Source organism: Schistocerca piceifrons, chromosome X (genome assembly GCF_021461385.2).
Source record: "Schistocerca piceifrons isolate TAMUIC-IGC-003096 chromosome X, iqSchPice1.1, whole genome shotgun sequence".
Classification (NCBI taxonomy): domain Eukaryota; kingdom Metazoa; phylum Arthropoda; class Insecta; order Orthoptera; family Acrididae; genus Schistocerca; species Schistocerca piceifrons.
The window spans coordinates 466,814,066-466,834,856 of NC_060149.1; the positions used below are offsets into that span (position 1 = coordinate 466,814,066).

The 20,791-nt window shown below is 40.9% G+C and overlaps 1 protein-coding gene across 1 annotated transcript in view; it reads left to right on the plus strand.

Annotated features, from left to right (window-relative positions):
* Positions 1-7,368: 7,368 nt before the first annotated feature.
* Positions 7,369-20,791, plus strand: part of LOC124721559 (vesicle-associated membrane protein 2) — a 171,889-nt gene continuing 158,466 nt past the window's right edge. The window contains exon 1 of the mRNA XM_047246596.1: positions 7,369-7,488. Within this exon, the coding sequence (XP_047102552.1) occupies positions 7,487-7,488 (2 nt within the window). The 5' untranslated portion in view covers positions 7,369-7,486. The remainder of the gene's footprint in view (positions 7,489-20,791) is intronic.

The window sequence follows — 20,791 nt, forward strand, 5'->3', positions numbered from 1 at the left end:
AAGCATGGTAGTATAAAGTAGGTCGACGAAGACAACGGACGCCCGTGGAAAAGATGGAAAATCCCACAACGAGCCGGAACAGGACTAAAGGCCTAAGCTCTGATGCTGCTTCTGCTGATAAAATTGTTAAAATTTTACAAAATGGTTCAAAAATGGTTCAAATGGCTCTGCGCACTATGGGACTTAACATCTGAGGTCATCAGTCCCCTAGAATTTAGAGCCACTTAAGCCTAACCATCCTAAGGACATCACACACATCCATGCCCGAGGCAGGATTCGAACCTGCGACCGTAGCGGTCGCGAGGTTCCACACTGAATCGCCTAGGACCGCTCGGCCACAGCGGCCGGCCGAAATTTTATAAATAGGTTGTAATTGTCTACTTAGATCTAATTTAAGAGAGGAGGAAATGGAAAATCTGTTTGTTCATTTAAAACAAAGCTAGCATTATGCGTCATGTCGTTGCTGATTTCTAATAAATTAAGTAGTGCTATCTTTATACTTTTCTTAGCCATATGAGAAGAGTCAAACTGCAAGTTTCGTAGCCGGTTTTTCATTAGAACAAGCATAAGAAAAACAGAATCAATTTTTTCAGCATCCAGCTTCTCTTATCTTCAGAGAGCCGTATCACCAGAGCTTTGCCTGACTGACGCACGCATAATTTTCAGCAGAGCCGGCAAGGGTCCTAAATAACACTTTGTGCTAAATGTCTGACTGTATTTTTACAGTTGAAGAATATCCTAGACATGGTATTTCTATTCTAAAACGTATGTTTTATATGAATTTTTTTTCTTTTTGTTGCAAAAGTCTCTGAAACTTTTGTCACTATATGGTAGAGTACACCATATGGTAGATTACACCATTTTTTATCACTAATGATTAACTAATGTGGGCCAGTATAGAGACAGGATATAATTTACATCTTTAATTTCTATGTAGAGTGGTATCAGTCTATACAGAGTTGTAGCCATTGCTGAAAGCTATGTGTTTGATTGTTCACAATTCTGTTGAAACGCTGAATTGTGCAATGGCACACATATGAGGCAATGAAACATAGAGCTGAGAACTGCATGGTAGTTTCCAGAAGATCCAACTTATCACTCACATGTCGCTCACAGAATGCTTTACATAACACGGAAAAATCTCGTAATTCCGTCAAAGTAACATTCAACAACGTTACTATAAAACAGCACAGTTGCCGAATGGGTGGATCTCAGCGCTTGATTTCGGTTTCGAACAAACCGAAGTGTTCTTCTTAAGCTAGAAGACATAAGCGACGAAATGATTTAGATTCCGCTACCGCTGACACAATAACAATAAGGAAAAAAATTATAGAAATGACTAAATGACTGGATGAGAAACAGTAACGAGAAAGATCTGTTTATTGATACGTCTGTTTCGATACTATAAGTTTCCTATCTTTCCACTCTAAAATTATAAAACGATGGAAAGATAGGGAACTTGTAATGTTTAATTGGACGCAGCCATAAACAGATCTTTCTGTTTACTGCTTTTCATATGTTCATTTAGCCCTTTTATGTACTCTTTTCCTTACTACTTTTGTGTCATTGATAGTGGGATAGTGAAATCTGAAGCATTTCGTCGCTTTCGACTTCTAGTTTAACAAGACAGTCAATTTTATCGTTAAATTGTATATTATAGATGTTATTACCCACAAGAAGATTACTATTTTTGCTCTCCTACGCCATTCTCCACTTCTTGGACTATACTGACAGATAATAGTTTGGGAAGATATCTATACACATCGTATTTACGTACGTCGATGTGACTATTATTCCAATAATTTTTCTATATGTGATTAAATCTTCACAGTATTTCCTAACCAAATATTTAATTAGAACATTTAAATCACGTGTTCCCCAGTTTTACAAATTATAATTTTTTTTATTTCCAGTTATTGCGAAGACCTGAGGAAATACTACGACTGAACTGCATTCGAATTATCGTTGTAATAATATAGTTTATAGCCTTTTCGAGCATTATTGCAACAATTTTTCGCATTCAGTTCAGTTGTAGCATTTCTTCAGCTTACCGTAATACTGGAAATAAAAGATTCTTATTTTTACGACTGGAAAACATATGGTTTACATGTCCTAATTATAATATTGTCGAGGGATCACAGCGAAAATTCAAAGACGTATAGAAACATAATTTATTAACCTCTAAAAGTTGAATATTCGTCCCCAAACCGATAAAAATACGACGTATATAAGTATCTTTCCACATTATTATCTGAATATAACACATGCACCACAGTGAAATTCGAACATGTATAGAAAAATTATTTATTAACCTTTAAATGTTGAATATTCCTCCCCACACCGAAAAACTACGACGTATATAAATATCTTTCCACAGTATTGTCTGAATATAACACATGCACCCAACAGAAAGCCAGGTCGTAAAATAATTTTGTTCATCTTTCGGCGCCACAGTTGTGTTGGCTTCAGGCATGAAATATTTGATTTATTTTGTGCAGATGGTGTTTGACAGCTTTCATAGATCAGGAACTGACTGCATCATGCAATACACTGCTGTACTCATTTTTTATTTCGACTGTCGATTTTGGTCCCATTCTGACCAAAAACTCGTATCGATATCGGTGTGCGGACGTATATTCAACTTTTAGAGATTAATAAGGAGTTTTTCTGTACGTGTTTGAATCTTGACAGTGGTTTCTGTCCCAGTATTATAATTAGGATATTTAAACCAAGTGTTAACCTTTCGTAAAAATTAGAATCTTTAATTTCCTGTTATTATGGTGAGCTGAAGAAGTGCTACGATTGAACTGCATCCCAATAATCGTTGGAATAATAGTCACTAGGGATATAACATATTACAACGATAATTCAGATGTAGATCAATCGTAGCATTTCTTCAGCCCATTGTAATAAAAGGAAATAAACGATTCTAATTTCTTCGATTGTGGAACACACGGTTTAAATGTCCTAATTAAATTTCGAGTTAGGGACTATTCTGAAGATTGAAACATATGTGGAAAAATTTGTCTGTTAACCTCTAAAAGTCGAACATACTTCCCCACATCGACACAAATACTATATGTATAGATATTTCCCACATTATTATCTGACAATATACCCCAAGAAACGGAGGAATGGCGTTGGAGAGCAAAAACATTAATCTTTTTGTGGGAAATTCTTGAAATGTTTCCATTAGATATAACATTTGATATAATAAACAAACACTCTGCAGTGCAATGCAAAACCTAAATGGAACATTCCAAGAATGATTATTTACTGTAATTCAGGAGTGCGCGGTTGAATACCTCTTGTATGCCACGAGGATGGTCAGAATGTGACCGAACTCAACAGTCACAATAAAAACAAATATCTGATTCACTTCGGCTCTTAAAAATAAAAAAGTCGTTTTCGGCGGCAGGATTGAAATCAATCAAATATTCCCGGCATAAAAAACTGTAGAAGGTTTTATTGAAATTATTAATAGTTCACTGGTCTTAAAGGACTATCGTAAGTCTTACTACCGTCATGAATAAATTGTATTTAAGTAGCTGTTAATATGAAGTTTGTACGTGTTGAAGGTTTGTCTGTATATGAGATATGCAAGGTTCTTTTATGGTCTTGATTGGACCGTCGATATAAGTGGTTTTGTTGTTGCTACAAAAATAATGTCGTGTTCATTAACTGCTTCTCTATAAACTGTAATAGTGTAAGCTGGCGAATACTCAGGCGGCTATCGACGAAATAAACCAATAAGTGGATAAGCAGTGCTAGCGAGTAATGGTGATATCTGTTTGCGTTCTGGAACACATTTTGTATATCAGTACAGTGGACAGAACGAATTTCAAAACATCAACGATGTGTAATGTAACCCTTGTTAGTTCTCACATGATATCCAAAAAGTCATCAGTTCAGCTGTTAAGGTGGAGTCTCAGCGCTGCTTTTGAAATATAATCGGTTTCATATAATCTTATGACCTTACCATACACAACGGGACAAAGTGAAATAAAGAAGTTTTTCTGATATTTCTAAACAACCTGAGCTCATTCTTTATCCCAAACACAGAAAATGCAACAGATTCGGAGGTAATTTAAGGTGTGCCCGGCTCCTTTTTTTCTTTTTCTTCATTCTACGTATTAGTGATAGGATAAACTGTAAAAGTTCTATCCTCAGATACCTTGTAAGTAACAGTACAAGTTTCCAGTATGACCTGCGCTACGTCTCGAGCAGGCTTAGTAAATGGCAGCTTCACTAAACGTAAAACCGTATTAGTTTTTGACTGCAATATTGATCCACAGAGCAAACCGTTGCATTGTACCTCAGTGTGACAATGTGTAGGGATAACAGAGCGAATGAACAACGCAAGCGGTAGACTTCCATCCTTTAGTACGATATGGCAAAACTGCAACTCTTTCACGACACAGGCAGTTTGCAGGACACTTACCGCTAACTATACCAACACAGTTTTCATAATGCGCATTACCAAGGGAAGGGAGAGGAGTAGGGGGGGGGGGGGGGGAGAGGGGGTACCTTGTGTCCAACCTAAAAAAATGAAAAAAAGAACAAAATTTGTTATTTATTGTTGAGTTACAATGACAAGATATTTTTAAACGATATACTCATGTGTATGTAGTATCCAGCATCTGAAAATATCTTTTAGCCCACTCCTAGCAATACCAATGCACTTTCAAAGCGCGTGCTGCGCGTGCTGCGCGTGCTGCTAGCGTTGGGGGGGCGGAGGGGGGGTACCTTATGCCCACCATAACATAAATGGATAAATAAAATTAGTAAATTCCGTTAATTGTTGTTGACTTCTACTACAACATAGATTTTAAGGAGATACTAACGTGTAAGTAAGGTCCTGCATTTGAAAGAATATAAAATTCATTGGGAAAGTGATGTCTACTCCTAAGACTTAACTTATAGGATTAAGTCTGGCTGAAAAATTTAAAGCGTTAATGAAATCTGGTAGATGAATTCATTGAAAACGATAAATATTTTTTCAAAATTTTAAAATGAAAGTTAACTAACTAGATTACAATATTTTCAAAATGTCGGCACTAAGTAGCCCCCGCTTCGGTACTGCGAGGATTATTCAGTTGTCAAGAAATATTTTAAGAGTAAGTGTTATCAGGATAGATTACCATAAAATGGAGTATCCTTAGAAAAGGACAGGACCATGGTCTCAGTGGGATAACCTGAAGTATCACTTGTTTCCAGTGAAAAATCCAAGAAAATCATGTGACACCGTGCACCCTGCCTCCACGGAGATAGATAAGAAGAAAGACTTCACTAGTTATAGAATCTACAGTTGAATGTTGCAGACTGTTTTCCCATACTGGACTGGTGAATAGAGAGGAAAGGATACTTGAAATTATAGCACAATAAAAATATGTAGAGCAAACAAATACAGAAATAAGTTGTAGCAAATTAATACGAGCTTCAGAAAAAGTACGGCACCACAGAATTGTACTGTACGGACATTTAAACTGACTGTCTTAAACTGCGCTCTTAAGTGAATTACATCACTTTGCGATCGACTATCATTTGTTGTATTCCCCTATATGGTACAAAGGCTTTTGCAACTATCTTGAGCTCAGTTTAAATTGAGGCTACCGTATCCATTATTGGAGGATAATATCTTTGATTAGCAGCACAGAGACTGAGAAGTCTCTATGCAAGACGCGCAGCAAACTGAGATGTGATAACGAACATAAAGCCGTTGCGTTTCGTACATACTCTCTTGCTTGTAAAGGACATATTTTTAATTTAAACGTTATATTTTTCTCTTTGAAAATACAGAAACTCACAAATGTTTTGCTATTTTCCCTACCTTAGTATTCAGCACGTCATTAGTGAAACGAACGTGAGATGTCCAAATGATGCTCTCTTTTTTAATTTTTTTAAAGAGAATATAAACTTAGTCTCCCCAGTTCCGTTTTTGCAGAATTCACACTCGATGTCCGAATTTGAAAAATTTTGTGTGAAACACTGACATCACCTTTCTAAGCACTCAAGATACTGTTTCTTGTAGAACACTACAGATTTTGTGATACTAAATGTTTTTCATCGTGAAAATATTCCACTTGAGATATTTTTTATGGGTCCTGAAGCATCTGAAAATTTGGAAAATGTAGTAAACCAATAGCTAATGAACTGTAAGCAGTCAGACATAATTATCAAACTGAAACTGTTTGTTATAAAGTTCGACAGTAATTCTTTTGCCATTCTGCCGCGGATACTGCGACTAACGCCTTACTCTTGTTATGGCGATGTACGCAAACAAAACAATACACATGTCTACAGACCACGTGTGCTCAAGCGTACACGCACACGAGAGACTTTCATAACATGCTGAAAATATGTCACTAGTCTCGTGCTGTTTAAATCTTTATTTCTTAGATGCAAGTTTCAATTACTTACTAAATTTCGTCTCGCAAGAACAATTCGTATTGTCAGATTGTTCACTCAGTATGGTATTAACCCTGCGACAATCGTAATAGCATTCAACTATGAGGAGGATTTTACATTGTATACGAGAAACTAATATTACTTCCCACTGCATCCGAAAGGCATGTTTGTAATAAGAGTTATGATGAATGACTGACATATCATGTGGATTATGCTCAGAGATACATGAAAACAGATACCATTTCTAACTATAACTTACGTTATATGCAGAAATAATCTGGAAATATTTTTCTGAGAGAAAATATACCAGTATCAACATATAGAAAATTAGAAAGTAAAGAGTATGCATCCATGTGTATGCAGTTAATTTTTACACTGATAATGGCTGGTTTATGGCAGACAAATTGGCAAGTAATAAATTGTCACAGTTTGAATAGTAAATTGAAACTGCATCTATGCGTTATATGCTATGTCTAGCGTGCTTCAAAAGAATTTAAATTGTCAGCACTTACCTCAGTGTTCGCGAATTTGTAGCGGTTGACTGGTATACTATGAAACGAAAATTTCATAATGATTTCACGTCCTCGTAAGTCAGTGATCCTGAGTTTTCAAACCCTGTCTCCACTGTACGCAAATGCAGCGCGTGTTATTGACATATTCTCCTTGCGCGGCATCAAGACCCGACTATGACGTCAGCGATGACGTCACCTTCAAATGTCCGCAGAGCGCGTTTCGATGCGCGGCGCTAATCGACCTCCGCATCGAGGTCTAGCCAGCGGCAGCGACGCCCGTGCCGTGAATTTCTTCGTAGGTTTTCTAAATCGTTTTACCATAGTGTTAGACAGTTATTAAAATAAATTATTTTTACGTATTCGGTGAATTTTTTTATTGTTTTGTCGTCAAATTGCACTGTGTTATTTGTGTTACATAGAAGCCTTTGCAGTCGATAGTTGCTCTCGGCACTGCACAGAGGGTGCGTCGATACTCTCGCACCCCCGTCTGGCACATTATCAATACCAGCGCTGGATATATTGTGTGAAAGAGATTTTCCGTTTTACGCTCAGTGCTACGCGAAACCATGTAAGTTTACACACTCTACGATAGCTTGCAACTCTCTTTCATATATACGCTTTCATGTTGTCATATTTATCTTATTTTTAAGTCAGTAAAGAGTAATAATGTAAGTATAAATGTTTTTTCGTAGTGATATGTTGTGGCAATACTTGGCTTTTAAGCATGTTGTTATAACTAGAGGTGATATGGTTCGCATATTAAGTAACCTGCAAAGGCCCTCAGTACTTCCAGGACAATAAAATACAGCAAAAAGCTTCTTTTAATCTTTTTTTAATCGCTCAAATATGTTTTAAGTTCTATTATTACAAACTGTTTTGACAAACTTCCGAATGCATGTATCTGATGCCGTATTGTTTCTTAATAGCGACTGGAGCAAGTAAACGAATATTCTTGAGTTTATTCTTTGTAGTTAAACTGACATATTTTGGAAAACATGTGCTTATAATGGAGTAAAATAAATAGCGATCTTACATCGTTACGTGACAGTATGTTTCGTAATTACACTTAACGCTTTTGTTTAAAAGTCACGCTGATGAACTGCTGAATTTTATATCACTAACAAAAATAAAATCTAACGTCAATTTTATTCTCATTTAGATGTATAGAAACATCACTTATCGAATGTTTTGACAACTAACTGCTTATTATTAACTGTAGCTCTATTTGACGATGTGCATGACGATTCTGTTGAGGGTAGTGGAATTTCCTGACGATGAATAATAGAACAGTCGTCCGACTAACATATTCCGCTCAATAACCCTGCAGCATTGTTCAATGCGCCGATTTCGCTTATCACCAAAAGAAAATGTTTGCAGCTTGTGACATTAAATTATAGTATCAGAACAGGCAAAAGTAGACCTCTGGTATTCGCAGTTGCAGTTTATGAAGTGTGGCTTATCGATTGTCGGACATTACACTCCCCGTCACGACGCAGAACCCCGTTATTTTGCAGTCTACCCACGTGAAAGAAAGAGCTTAATATCTTGCTTTGTTGCTGATTAGCTTCTTTCTACAATGTGACGGATCTGTGAGTAAACTGTTCATTCTGCGCCACGCGGCGTACGTTAGGCGAAACGAAGCTCCAGAGGTTAATGAACTGCTGGAGGACGCGAGAATTTTGTGAATGAGCAAAAACCGAATCCAAAAATAGCCTGTCCCGGATTCAGCTTCAAGGCATTTTGCACGACAGCACTGCATCACTCGTTGTAGTCGGAATGTTCTGTTCCTCTCTGTTTCTACCGGTGGTCTTTGGCGAATTCAGAATTATACCGGTTCGCCATGTATGTAAGCGAATCTGGATAAATGCTTGTGACAAAACGAAGAGCCGTTACAAGGGGAACGACGTCATCAGAGTTTATTCTTGTCCATGATTAATGTGTACGGTTCTTTGAAATACCGAGGCATCCATCGAGGTTTTTGTGCGAAAAGAAAAAGTTTACTTCTATGTTCAAAGGTATACTACGACCCATACTATGGAAACTCACAGCTGGTTACTTCTTTCGGCGTGCATAATGGACTACGCAACCTGCACACCTGTACATCACGTAGCACTGACTCACCGGCTGACGTGTGTCTCACACATTTGCGTTGGTACTATCCGCACTGGCTGAAGCAGTAGTGTTTGCGCTCTCCTAAATAATCTCTCCAAAGAACGTAGTTTTACACAATTGTGTAGTTAATAGTTTCCTACGAAAATTTCATACCTGATTTAAATCTAGGTTTGCGAGCAGTTATAGAGATAAGGTTGAAAAAGAAGTTACAGAAATATTGACTTTTAATTGCTTGGAGTCAAATGATCAGTGTACTGCTGGGTCAACAGAGGCAGTTGGACTTGATTTTACCTAAAAGGAGAGAGAAGCACTTAAAATCATATTGTATTTTCCCTCATCACTGAAAAAAGGAGAATACTTGAGCTTAGTCTAGTAACCGTCGGAATGAGTGCGTAGAGCGAAAAAAAAACAAAAAAAAAAAAAAAAAAAACAACCATCCGAATGCTGATAAGCACCACAGCGACCGCTGAGAGAAACCTAGTTATTTCGTGATTTTATAAATTTAAGACAAACATAATAGTTCAGACTCTCAGTCTGCCATGTAAATCGCGACGGAGCGAGATATATTGCTCCGGTAATTTTGAGAGCATGCGGTCACGAGGAATAAATTGTCGGTGTTATCATGTCAGCGTTGAACAGATAGGGTGACGAACGTACTTTTGGAGAATATCATGGAATTGGTTATTATGGTGGGGAAGAACCGTTTTTGGAGGGTGAACCCTGCTCTTTCCAAACCGATAATAATGCGTATTGTTACAATTTCGTGAAATTTAGAGGTCTTTCAGCATCATTACAAGTATGTGCCTTTTCGCGTTTGACTCAAACAACGCTCAACCCTATGTTACATACAAAATTCAAATACCGTTGTAACTTTACTGTGAAGAGACTTAAAGAACGACAAAGAATGCTGGCCCAGGGAGCTATAAGGTATTATGCTAGGAGCACAACACGATACGACCGATATCCGGAGATTCTTCATGGCATTTTTCGAAGAACAGATTGCCTAGTGAGTACGATGGGTGAGGGAGACATTCAAAACGCAGATCGTCAATAAATTCAGTTGTACGGGGGCGGTATTGGAAATAGTGTTTTGAGAACACCTGCGTTTCTTTTATTTAACTACTGGCCGAAAACCGTTTTTAGTAGACTTAAATGTAATGAAATGGTAACAGCATTCACTACCGATACTTAGAACTTAACCAACTTAACCATCTTCGCTCTTTTTCTTGGGCGGGGTTCAAAGACGAGGTCACAGTGAAGTCTTTAAAAAAACAAAGCTTTTTCAGAAAAACGAGTTATAACTGAAGAAAGTTGTGCCCGAAAATATTTTATCTTTAGTGGAGAAGACGAATGCCATTCCTTGTTTGTTCGCTGGTTGTCACGGATGTAGCAGCTAAGAGGGCACTGGCACAAATTGATCATGGTCGTACTATTGACTCAGAACACGTTCAGAGCCGATGAAGGATTTACAGGAGCTAACCACTAGTTAGGACATAACTTTTCCGGCTAGGATTTTTACTCTTAACTACGGAAGGTGAATATTAGTTTACTACATATTACTGTGACGTAACCTCACGTGTAATAGACAATGTTTGAATAGCATTGTGTTAATATTTTAGTAGCCACGCTTATGAAAAGAAAGAAGAATATCCAAATATTGAGAACAAATATTGGACCTGCTATGAGTTTTATGTAATAAACAAAATATAAAATGTCTAATTTCCCTAGAATGATGTGAATACACTGAAACCAGTAAAGGGTAGACAATCAATCTGATAACCTAAATAGTAACTGGTTGCTGTAAATCCTTTATCAGTAACATACGACGAAGACACTGTCTTCTTTAATCAATTATGGAAAAGAAACTGCCAGAGCTATGATCGAACAAGGAAGAAATTGGATGTAACGGAAATGAATGTCAGGTAAGTCGGAAAACAAGCTCCGAAAATGATGTTTTACAGTAGTACTTGGGAGAAACCCTGTTATACAACATATGCTTCATTCGTGTTAGGGTATAAAGGTAAGTTGTAATAGTCAAGTCTAGAGGAAAATACGAAAGTTGAGCTAATGATAAAATGTACATCATGTATAAGTTTATTCCTCAGCTGTATTCAATGCGCGCTGGCCTGCTGCGACTCTGAGCATAGACAACTGACAAGGGGAGGCCACGACGTTGGGATCACAGATTTACTTCAGACTTTCTACACTTTTAGAAGGCCGTTAAAACAACATAAGTAGTGGTGTGCAATACCCTGACAATTTTCAAAAAATCGGAAGAGAAGTTTTACGCGTCTATAATGAGGTGCCGCACGTTACAGTTCGTGGAGGTCAGCTGAGTAGCGTTCAAGTTTCGTAAGACGAACGTGTGTGAGGTGACGGTTCGACTCCCGTCCAAAATTGATTATTAATACTTTTTTCATTTCAACGTCGTTGCCTCCCCTAGTGATTGACTTTGCGCAGTTGTTGACACATGACTCACAGAAGAACTAACGGAGTTCAAATTTCTCTCTGGCTATCCACCTGTAGGTTTCCATTGTTTCCTTAAATCGATTAAGACTTACTCTGGATTGTTTTTTTGAAAAATACATTCAAAAAAATGTTCAAATGTGTGTGAAATCTTATGGGACTTAACTGCTAAGGTCATCAGTCCCTAAGCTTACACACTACTTAACCTAAATTATCCTAAGGACAAACACACACACCCATGCCTGAGGAAGGACTCGAACCTCCGGCGGGACCAAAAAATACATTCATTCTTTTCCAATACAAGCTTGTGTTCCTCGTCGTCAGAGACTAAAATTTTTTTCTTCCGTTTCATGCAGTCTGTTTTGACAGTATTACATACTGTTTGCTTCATGTACTGCAATATTCTCTGGACTTACAAGTCAAAGTGGCTAGCTCGTCGTAATGTATCCATAAATTCATATCACCATACCGAATCTTCATTCTTGTGTGAATGTTAGTAAGTTACACACCTTGCCCACCAGCAAAATAAAACATTTTTGTGACAAATTTAAGACTTTGATCGTACTCATCTTCACTTAATGATAAGGAGCCTTCAGTGCATTTTACTGGAGATATCTGGCGATATAGTAGTACAATTCGAAATCATTATTTGCATCTGTTCAATAAAGTTAGAACGAAAATTTGAATCATAGCTGAGTGTCACATAATTTTCATTTGTAATCTCCAATCAAAACCGACATTCTGTATTGCGTCAGTATCTTGCACAGGTTATGCCAGAAGTAATTTACAGTACAACACATTTTGTTTCGTATTAATAATAAAAACTATTACAGTTTCCTGGTGCTTTGAGAAAATTGGTTGGAGCAGTTTGTAGTGGAATGCGATTTGAGCAACAGCCATCTTGGATGGAGACATAGAGATACTCCTTATCGAATGTATGTTTTCGCAATCTACACAGCATGCACTGTGATTCTGATTAACTAACGGACGGGAAGATCATGGAAATGGCTGAATACTGTGAGAGTGACAAAAACACAAAAGCAGACTAGTGACGCGATTATTGTCACCTAACTCGAGGCTATGTCCTTACTTCAGATTTACTTACTCGTTTGTCTCATGCTCTGACCGCACCACTTAGGAAACGTAGGCGCCGGATGTGTTAATTGTTGTTTGTTTCGTGTAGGTGACTATGATGAGTGCAGTTTTAGTGTAGTGTTGATTTAATGTTGTTGTTGTTAGTGGTGATTATTATTATGAAATGAATTTCATGTCGCAGCCTTTGCTCCACTTGCTGGCTAAATACTGGATATGAAACTTTTGTCTCCACTAGGATTTAAGCCGGCTATTTCTGAGTCGAGTGCCACGAGACAAGCGCGTGACCCCAGCAACAGAACCGTAACTTCAGAGTGCTCACGATGTGCGCCAGATTTTCAGATTGAATATGTATGGATGTATTTGACAAAAACGTTTCCAAGATTTATGTTGCCTGTCATTGAGTCTCCGACAGAAGAAGTAAATATTAGTGAACGAGAAGAGTTTAATCCCTTGCCAGTATACTGTGGTACGTAATTTGGGTGGTTGTTTGATTGTGAATGGGAAACAAACCGTTATTATCTCTTGGTGTTTAGGGATTTCCTTGAACAACAACGTACGAAAACAAATGAAATAACTGAATACTTTGGTTTGTGCATATTTCTTATCACCTTCCTTGTCAGGTTTGTATCTGATGTGGGGCAAGATAGAGCCTCGTCTTACAAGTTTCAACTTACGACAAACAGTTAAAAAGCTGGTAGGCAAAGCGGTACTCACATGATTCTAACCATATTATACCGCGTCTTCCTAGTTTAGAAACAAGATAATTATCGTTCAGTGACACTCACAGACTCTGGCTCAGTGCTTCACGCAGACGACGCAACCACAAATCTAAGAAGCGCATTTCAAGAATGTTGTTGACTCAGAGCCGTGAGGCGTGATCGACGACGTTAGAAACCTCCGGCCATCGACCAGCTGGGTGACCGCAGTGTGACTCTATATATGTTCTTCATACGCCTGTCGGTAAATGTTAGATTCAATCTGAAGTTTAGCCCACCCCGATAACTCACGTTCAGAATGAGCACTTACGTTAGACAAAACGATGATTTTACAGCTCCACTCACTTATGTGTCAGGTTGCGGTATACAGTATGTGAGATGAATCTACGTCTTATTCTATGTTTAGGACGTCAAATCAAGTTGTGCTTTGTTTTGGAGTGTAGTAGTATGGAGGAAAGCGAGAAACAAATATATAATGTATGTGAAATCGACTCGGAGATACACCGTTTAGAGTTCTGGAGGTGAATTAAAATTTCATTGCCAGTATTTGGCCGTCAGTGGGAGGACGGTTGGTGGCATAAAGTTCCTGACAATCTGTCTTGACATCAATGTCTGGGATTAAATTCCAGACCTCTCCACAGGGTCTCATGAAGTGAGAGTATGTGACTCTGTCCCAGCCAACAATGCCATAGGACATTTAATTTAGTTTTACCTCATTGGGGTGCTTGAACTGAAATAAAACTTCATGCTATTTATTCCATTATAATACCGTATGCTAGGCAAGACAGTAATGTACTAATCTCTTCTGCTGATGAGTACTCCGGCTTCAACATACGGTAAAATGAACAGTACAGTGCAGTATATCACTACCTTTAATTATGCGAGGATGCTTGACGATGGAACAACACTGCGTCTTCGTGGCCAGGCAAACTCCGGTTATGCTGTGCCCGCAGTGGGAGGGAAGAAGGGGGATGAGGGTGTAGCATCCCGTCTACAAAGACGTCATTTGAAATGGACTGCAAGTTCGGAATGGTCAAAAATGCGGAGGAAAGATACCGTGACATCTTATAGGAATATCGCACGGTCTCGGGAAATCAGAGGAAATCTAAATCTGGAAGGAGGAAGATTAGAGTTTAATGTCCCGGCAACGATGATATCGTCAGAGACGAAGCACAGCTCGGATTGATGAAGGATGTGGAAGGAAAACAGTTATGTCCGTTTCGAAGACCCGATTCCGTCATTTGCTTAAATGATGTAGGCAACGGCCTTGCCGCAGTGGGTACACAGGTTCCCGTGAGATCTCCGAAGTTAAGCGCTGTCGGTCGTGGTCGGCATGCGCTGTTGGCATTTTTCGGGGTGCACTCAGCCTCGTGATGCCAATTGAGGAGCTACTCGACCGAATAGTAGCGGCTTCGGTCAAGAATACCATCATAACGACCGGGAGAGCGGTGTGCTGACCCCATGCCCTCCTATCCGCATCCTCCTCTGAGGATGACACTGTGGTCGGATGGCCCCGATGGGCCACTTGTGGCCTGTAGACGGAGTGGTCTTAAATGATGTAGGGAAACCACAAAAATCCGAGATCTGTGTAGCCGATGGGATTTGGACAGGCGTCTTCTCGAAGACGAGTCCAGTGCCTATACACACTAAAAGAGTGCTCATGTCTTGTCCGTCCAAGTGTCGATCATCCACATGGTGGAACAGAACTGCACCGACAAACGCGAAGCTGGTGGTATGAACTAAACTAAGAAAAAAAATCTCAAGTAAACATCAGCTCTAAGATGCATATCTTAAGAGCTATGAGCACTTGCTCAGCTTCGCTACTGTGAGAGGCATCTCTTCTACTGAATACGTGCTCATAGCTCTACAGGCGTGCGTTTCGGAGCATGTGTTTACTGGACATTTTTTCCATGTTTTCGTACATGCTACCTCTTCCCAAAATACGGAAATCAAAGGGCTTGCAGCAGGAGAGATGTGTTTCACAGTAGCGAAGATGAAGAAGTTCTTGTAGCTCTTGAGGTACATGTTTTAGAGCCCATGTTTCTTAGATTTTCTTTTCTTACTTTGGTCCATACTACCAACTCAGAAAGCTTGTCAGTGGAATTACGGTTCAACCTGTATAGTTGTTCCACGACGTTCTGATACCGTGCAACATTGCCTATCCATAGATGCCCGCAACTAAGAAAAATAAAGTTTCAGAGAACCCGTGTCTACCACACCTTTCTCTCTTGACCACAAGCACCATATGATGAGCTTACAGAATGCGAAATGCATTGTGGTCCCGGAAGAAAGAAAGCATTTGAGTTCGTGTTGGAATTCTATTTTTGCTTTAATGTGTTCGTTCGTCTCTTTCATCTGTGTTCTTTTTGATGGAAACAGAACGTCGAGGAAACCATGTCCGTTTCGATGCACATTTGTGTTCTACAAACAGTTTACCTTTTAACTTGAAGTTTCAGCTTGTGGATACATGTCACACTGTCTACGTTCATACGTACACATGTACTCCGCAAACCACTATATAGAGCATGGTGGAGCGCACTTCGTACCAGTATTATCAGTTTTTTGTCCTATTCGATGCGTGTATTGTGGGAGGGAAAAATGGCTGTCCATATGTGTCTGTACGCGCGCTAATCTCTCTTATCTTATCCTCATGATTCCTATGCGAGGAATACGATTGTGGCAGTATAACTGTTGCACAGTCTTCTTCGAATACAGGTTCTCTAAATTTACTCAACAAGACTCGCAGAACATTTCTGTTTCTCTTTTTTATGGGCTGTACCTAATTATCTCGCTCCCAGCAGAGAGTATCTGATTTCGTCCGCTGTCAGTTGTTATGCCTACTTGGGACGTTCTCCAAGCGCTGCAACAGTTCTCTAGAATTGGTCACACTGGTGTCATACATGCAACTTCCTTTAAAAATTTCTGTTGGTCCATCATGGACAGGGGACATCGACTGGTTAAGTAACTGTCACTATCAATGAAATCCTCCAACAGCCGTGTAACTTAAGAGGTTATATATAGAATAGAATAACATCTTAAGTTACACGGGTTGTTGGAGGATTTCATTGACATTGAAAATCCTTTAAAAATGGACTGCACTTTTCCAGAACCCTTCCAACAAATCCAAAACTTCCGTTCGCCTCCCTTAATACCTATTTTTCGTGGTTGTCCCATTTTACATCGCTTCTTAGTACGAGGGCTTGCTGAAAAGTAATGTTTGCGATTTTTTTTATGTGAAAACTCAAATATTCACGTGTATGAATTCCTAAGGGACTAAACTGCCGAGATCATCGGTCTCTAGATTTACTCACTACTTAAACTAACTTATGCTAAGAACAACACACACACCCATGCCCAAGGGAAGACTCGAACCCCCGCCGGGAGGGGCCGCTCAACCCGTGACATGGCACCTCAAACCACGCCGCCACTCAGCGCGGCATTGAAAACTCTTAATGATTTTTAAATCGTGTAAAATGGCGATGTGTAACGTAACTGTGGGTTCGTGAGAAACGGCGTGCTGTAATCGAGTTTCGAATTAGACGCATGGCGCACGATGTCATTCAACATGACAATGCCAGAAAACACACGAGCGCTTCCGACATCTGCAGCAATCCGACGCCTTGGTTTAACTGTCATCGATCATCCTCCATACAGTCTCGACTTGGCCCCATCCGGTTTTCATCTGTTTCCAAAACTTTAAGAACATCGTAGAGGACTTCAATTTGATAATGATGAAGCGGTGCAAGCGGAGGTGAAATTGAGGCTCAGTCAACAATGTCAAACATGGTATAGTGACGGTATTAATAAACTGGGCTCTGTTGGGAAAATGTGTTCTTATGAAATACACTCCTGGAAATTGAAATAAGAACACCGTGAATTCATTGTCCCAGGAAGGGGAAACTTTATTGACACATTCCTGGGGTCAGATACATCACATGATCACACTGACAGAACCACAGGCACATAGACACAGGCAACAGAGCATGCACAATGTCGGCACTAGTACAGTGTATATCCACCTTTCGCAGCAATGCAGGCTGCTATTCTCCCATGGAGACGATCGTAGAGATGCTGGATGTAGTCCTGTGGAACGGCTTGCCATGCCATTTCCACCTGGCGCCTCAGTTGGACCAGCTTTCGTGCTGGACGTGCAGACCGCGTGAGACGACGCTTCATCCAGTCCCAAACATGCTCAATAGGGGACAGATCCGGAGATCTTGCTGCCCAGGGTAGTTGACTTACACCTTCTAGAGCACGTTGGGTGGCACGGGATACATGCGGACGTGCATTGTCCTGTTGGAACAGCAAGTTCCCTTGCCGGTCTAGGAATGGTAGAACGATGGGTTCGATGACGGTTTGGATGTACCGTGCACTATTCAGTGTCCCCTCGACGATCACCAGTGGTGTACGGCCAGTGTAGAAGATCGCTCCCCACACCATGATGCCGGGTGTTGGCCCTGTGTGCCTCGGTCGTATGCAGTCCTGATTGTGGCGCTCACCTGCACGGCGCCAAACACGCATACGACCATAATTGGCACCAAGGCAGAAGCGACTCTCATCGCTGAAGACGACACGTCTCCATTCGTCCCTCCATTCACGCCTGTCGCGACACCACTGGAGGCGGGCTGCACGATGTTGGGGCGTGAGCGGAAGACGGCCTAACGGTGTGCGGGGCCGTAGCCTAGCTTCATGGAGACGGTTGCGAATGGTCCTCGCCGATACCCCAGGAGCAACAGTGTCCCTAATTTGCTGGGAAGTGGCGGTGCGGTCCCCTACGGCACTGCGTAGGATCCTACGGTCTTGGCGTGCATCCGTGCGTCGCTGCGGTCCGGTCCCAGGTCGACGGGCACGTGCACCTTCCGCCGACCACTGGCGACAACATCGATGTACTGTGGAGACCTCACGCCCCACGTGTTGAGCAATTCGGCGGTACGTCCACCCGGCCTCCCGCATGCCCACTATACGCCCTCGCTCAAAGTCCGTCAACTGCACATACGGTTCACGTCCACGCTGTTGCGGCATGCTACCAGTGTTAAAGACTGCGATGGAGCTCCGTATGCCACGGCAAACTGGCTGACACTGACAGCGGCGGTGCACATATGCTGCGCAGCTAGCGCCATTCGACGGCCAACACCGCGGTTCCTGGTGTGTCCGCTGTGCCGTGCGTGTGATCATTGCTTGTACAGCCCTCTCGCAGTGTCCGGAGCAAGTATGGTGGGTCTGACACACCGGTGTCAATGTGTTCTTTTTTCCATTTCCAGGAATGTAATATATATTACAAGAATCACTTGTTACCAGTTTTTATTAGCACGACCCGTTTCGGTAGCATGCTGCCATCATGAGGTGCATCTACAATTACTTAAGTACTTTTAGTAAAAGTAACCGTAAATGCACCTGATGATGGCAGCGTGCTGCCGAAACACGTCACACTAGTAAAATAGTAGTAACAGGTGACTGTCGCGGTATATATCATTTCATAAAAATCTTACAATACTGTCGAAGTCCTCAAATAACATCCATATAACATGGATAAATTTAAGAAATGTGTTCGTCGCCAGGGTAACTATGTTGAGAAATAAATATGAAGACATGAAGAATAAAAATATAGAATGTTAATAAAGTTTGTTTTATTTAAAAAGCTTTAAGCGTTTTGGAAAAAAAAATCGGAGGCATTACTTTTCAGCCGGCCCACGTATTACTTATCTCTAAATGCAATATGTTCTAGATGCTCACTAGTGACCATATGATACTATCGGGTTCTTTCTCTGTTTTAAAGGCATTATCTTGCAATTATTCACATTTAAAGACAATTATCGTTCATTAATCCAAGTGCAAAATTTTGTCGAAGTCTTTCTCCATCTCCTCACGATTCTCCAATGGCGATAGTTTCCCGTAGACAACAGTTGACTTATCCTGCCTGATAAATCATTTGCGTGTAATGGGAACATTAGAGATGAAACTCCCTGGCAGATTAAATCTGTGTGCTGGAACGGGAATCGAATCTGGGATCGTTGCCTTTCGAGGACTAATGCTCTATCGACTCACCTATTCAAGCACGACTAACAACCCGTTCTCACAGCTTTACTTCCGTTAGTACCTCATGTCCATTCCAGCTGTGAGGGCGGGTCGTGGGTCGTTCTTAAAGAGCTCAGTCGATATAGAGTCCCAATAGTTAATTATTAAGTTAAACTGCGATCGAATTGTAATAAATGTGATACAAAACATTTAGAGCTGACTCCACTGAGGAGATTGATCTTGGAGGTGAAAGGAACATCTATCTGAATCATCGGTACCAGCGCATCACAGAGAATCAGTAGCAAAGGGAGTGACAACAGGATACTGACTCACATTGGGAGAAAAGGGATTTTACGCGTCGGAAAGTAAACCGATTTTGTGAAATATTAAAAGTTCCTAAACTTGGGCGAGTTATTTAGTTTCATCTGAGTGCTTCGATTTTTGAATTTCTGCGTTTGAATCTAATTTATTAGACACAACTCTTGCGTTTTGGCCAGGGTCTACAGTAGAGTTCAGCAGCACTTGTCGCTAGTCCGTTTTTCTTAGTAGTGTAGTTTTCCACAGTCTAGTATGGATAGGGACTGTGACTGTTGTGTGCAAATGTGAGCTGAGTTGGTGACACTTTATTCTCAGCTCCAGAGTGCGATGGCTTAGATTACACAGCTTGAAGCTGCAGTGGATGGCGTCACTGTTGTGGGCCGGCCGTGGGAATCCAACTGACGTCCAGCACGTCTGAGTCCTCCAACTGATCCTCATCGGTGGCCAGCCCAGTTACTGCTCGCATTGAGGTTTACTCCTCACCCGTGGTCGAGTGGGAGGTTGCCTCGGGGTGTGGCAGCTGGCAAAAGACTTCCTAGGGGGACGCACGTAAGGCCTCTCGGTTAGTCTGACAAACAGATTCCAGGTGCTGTCTGTAGCTGACACTGCCGCTCAGCCACGTGCCGTCACCTGTCCTGTTTCAGAGGAAACCTCTCAGTCTGCAAGATACGAGCAAAGGGTGGGATTATTGGTAGTTGGGAGCTCCAATGTTAGGCGCGTTCAGGGGCCCCTTAGGGACATGGCTGCCAAGAAGGGGAAGGAAGCCAATGTGCACTCAGTATGAATACTGGGTGGAGTCATTCCAGATGTGGAACTGGTCCTTCCGGATGCCATGATGAGCACAAAGTGCAGCCAACTGCAGGTGGTGGCTCACCTCAGTACCAATGATGTATGTCACCTTCGATCGGAAGAGTTTATGTCTGGCTTCGAGCGGCTAACAGAAGTGGTAAAGGCTGCGAGATGAAAGCAGAGTTCACGATTTGCAGCGTAATCGACAGGACCGATTGCGGACCTCTGGTACAGAGCCGAATGGAGGGTCTGAATCTGAGGCTCAGACGGTTCTGCGACCGTGCAGGCTGCAGATTCCTCGACTTGAGTGGTTGGGATTCGGATTTCGCTGAATAGATCAGGAGTCCACTGCAAGCAGGA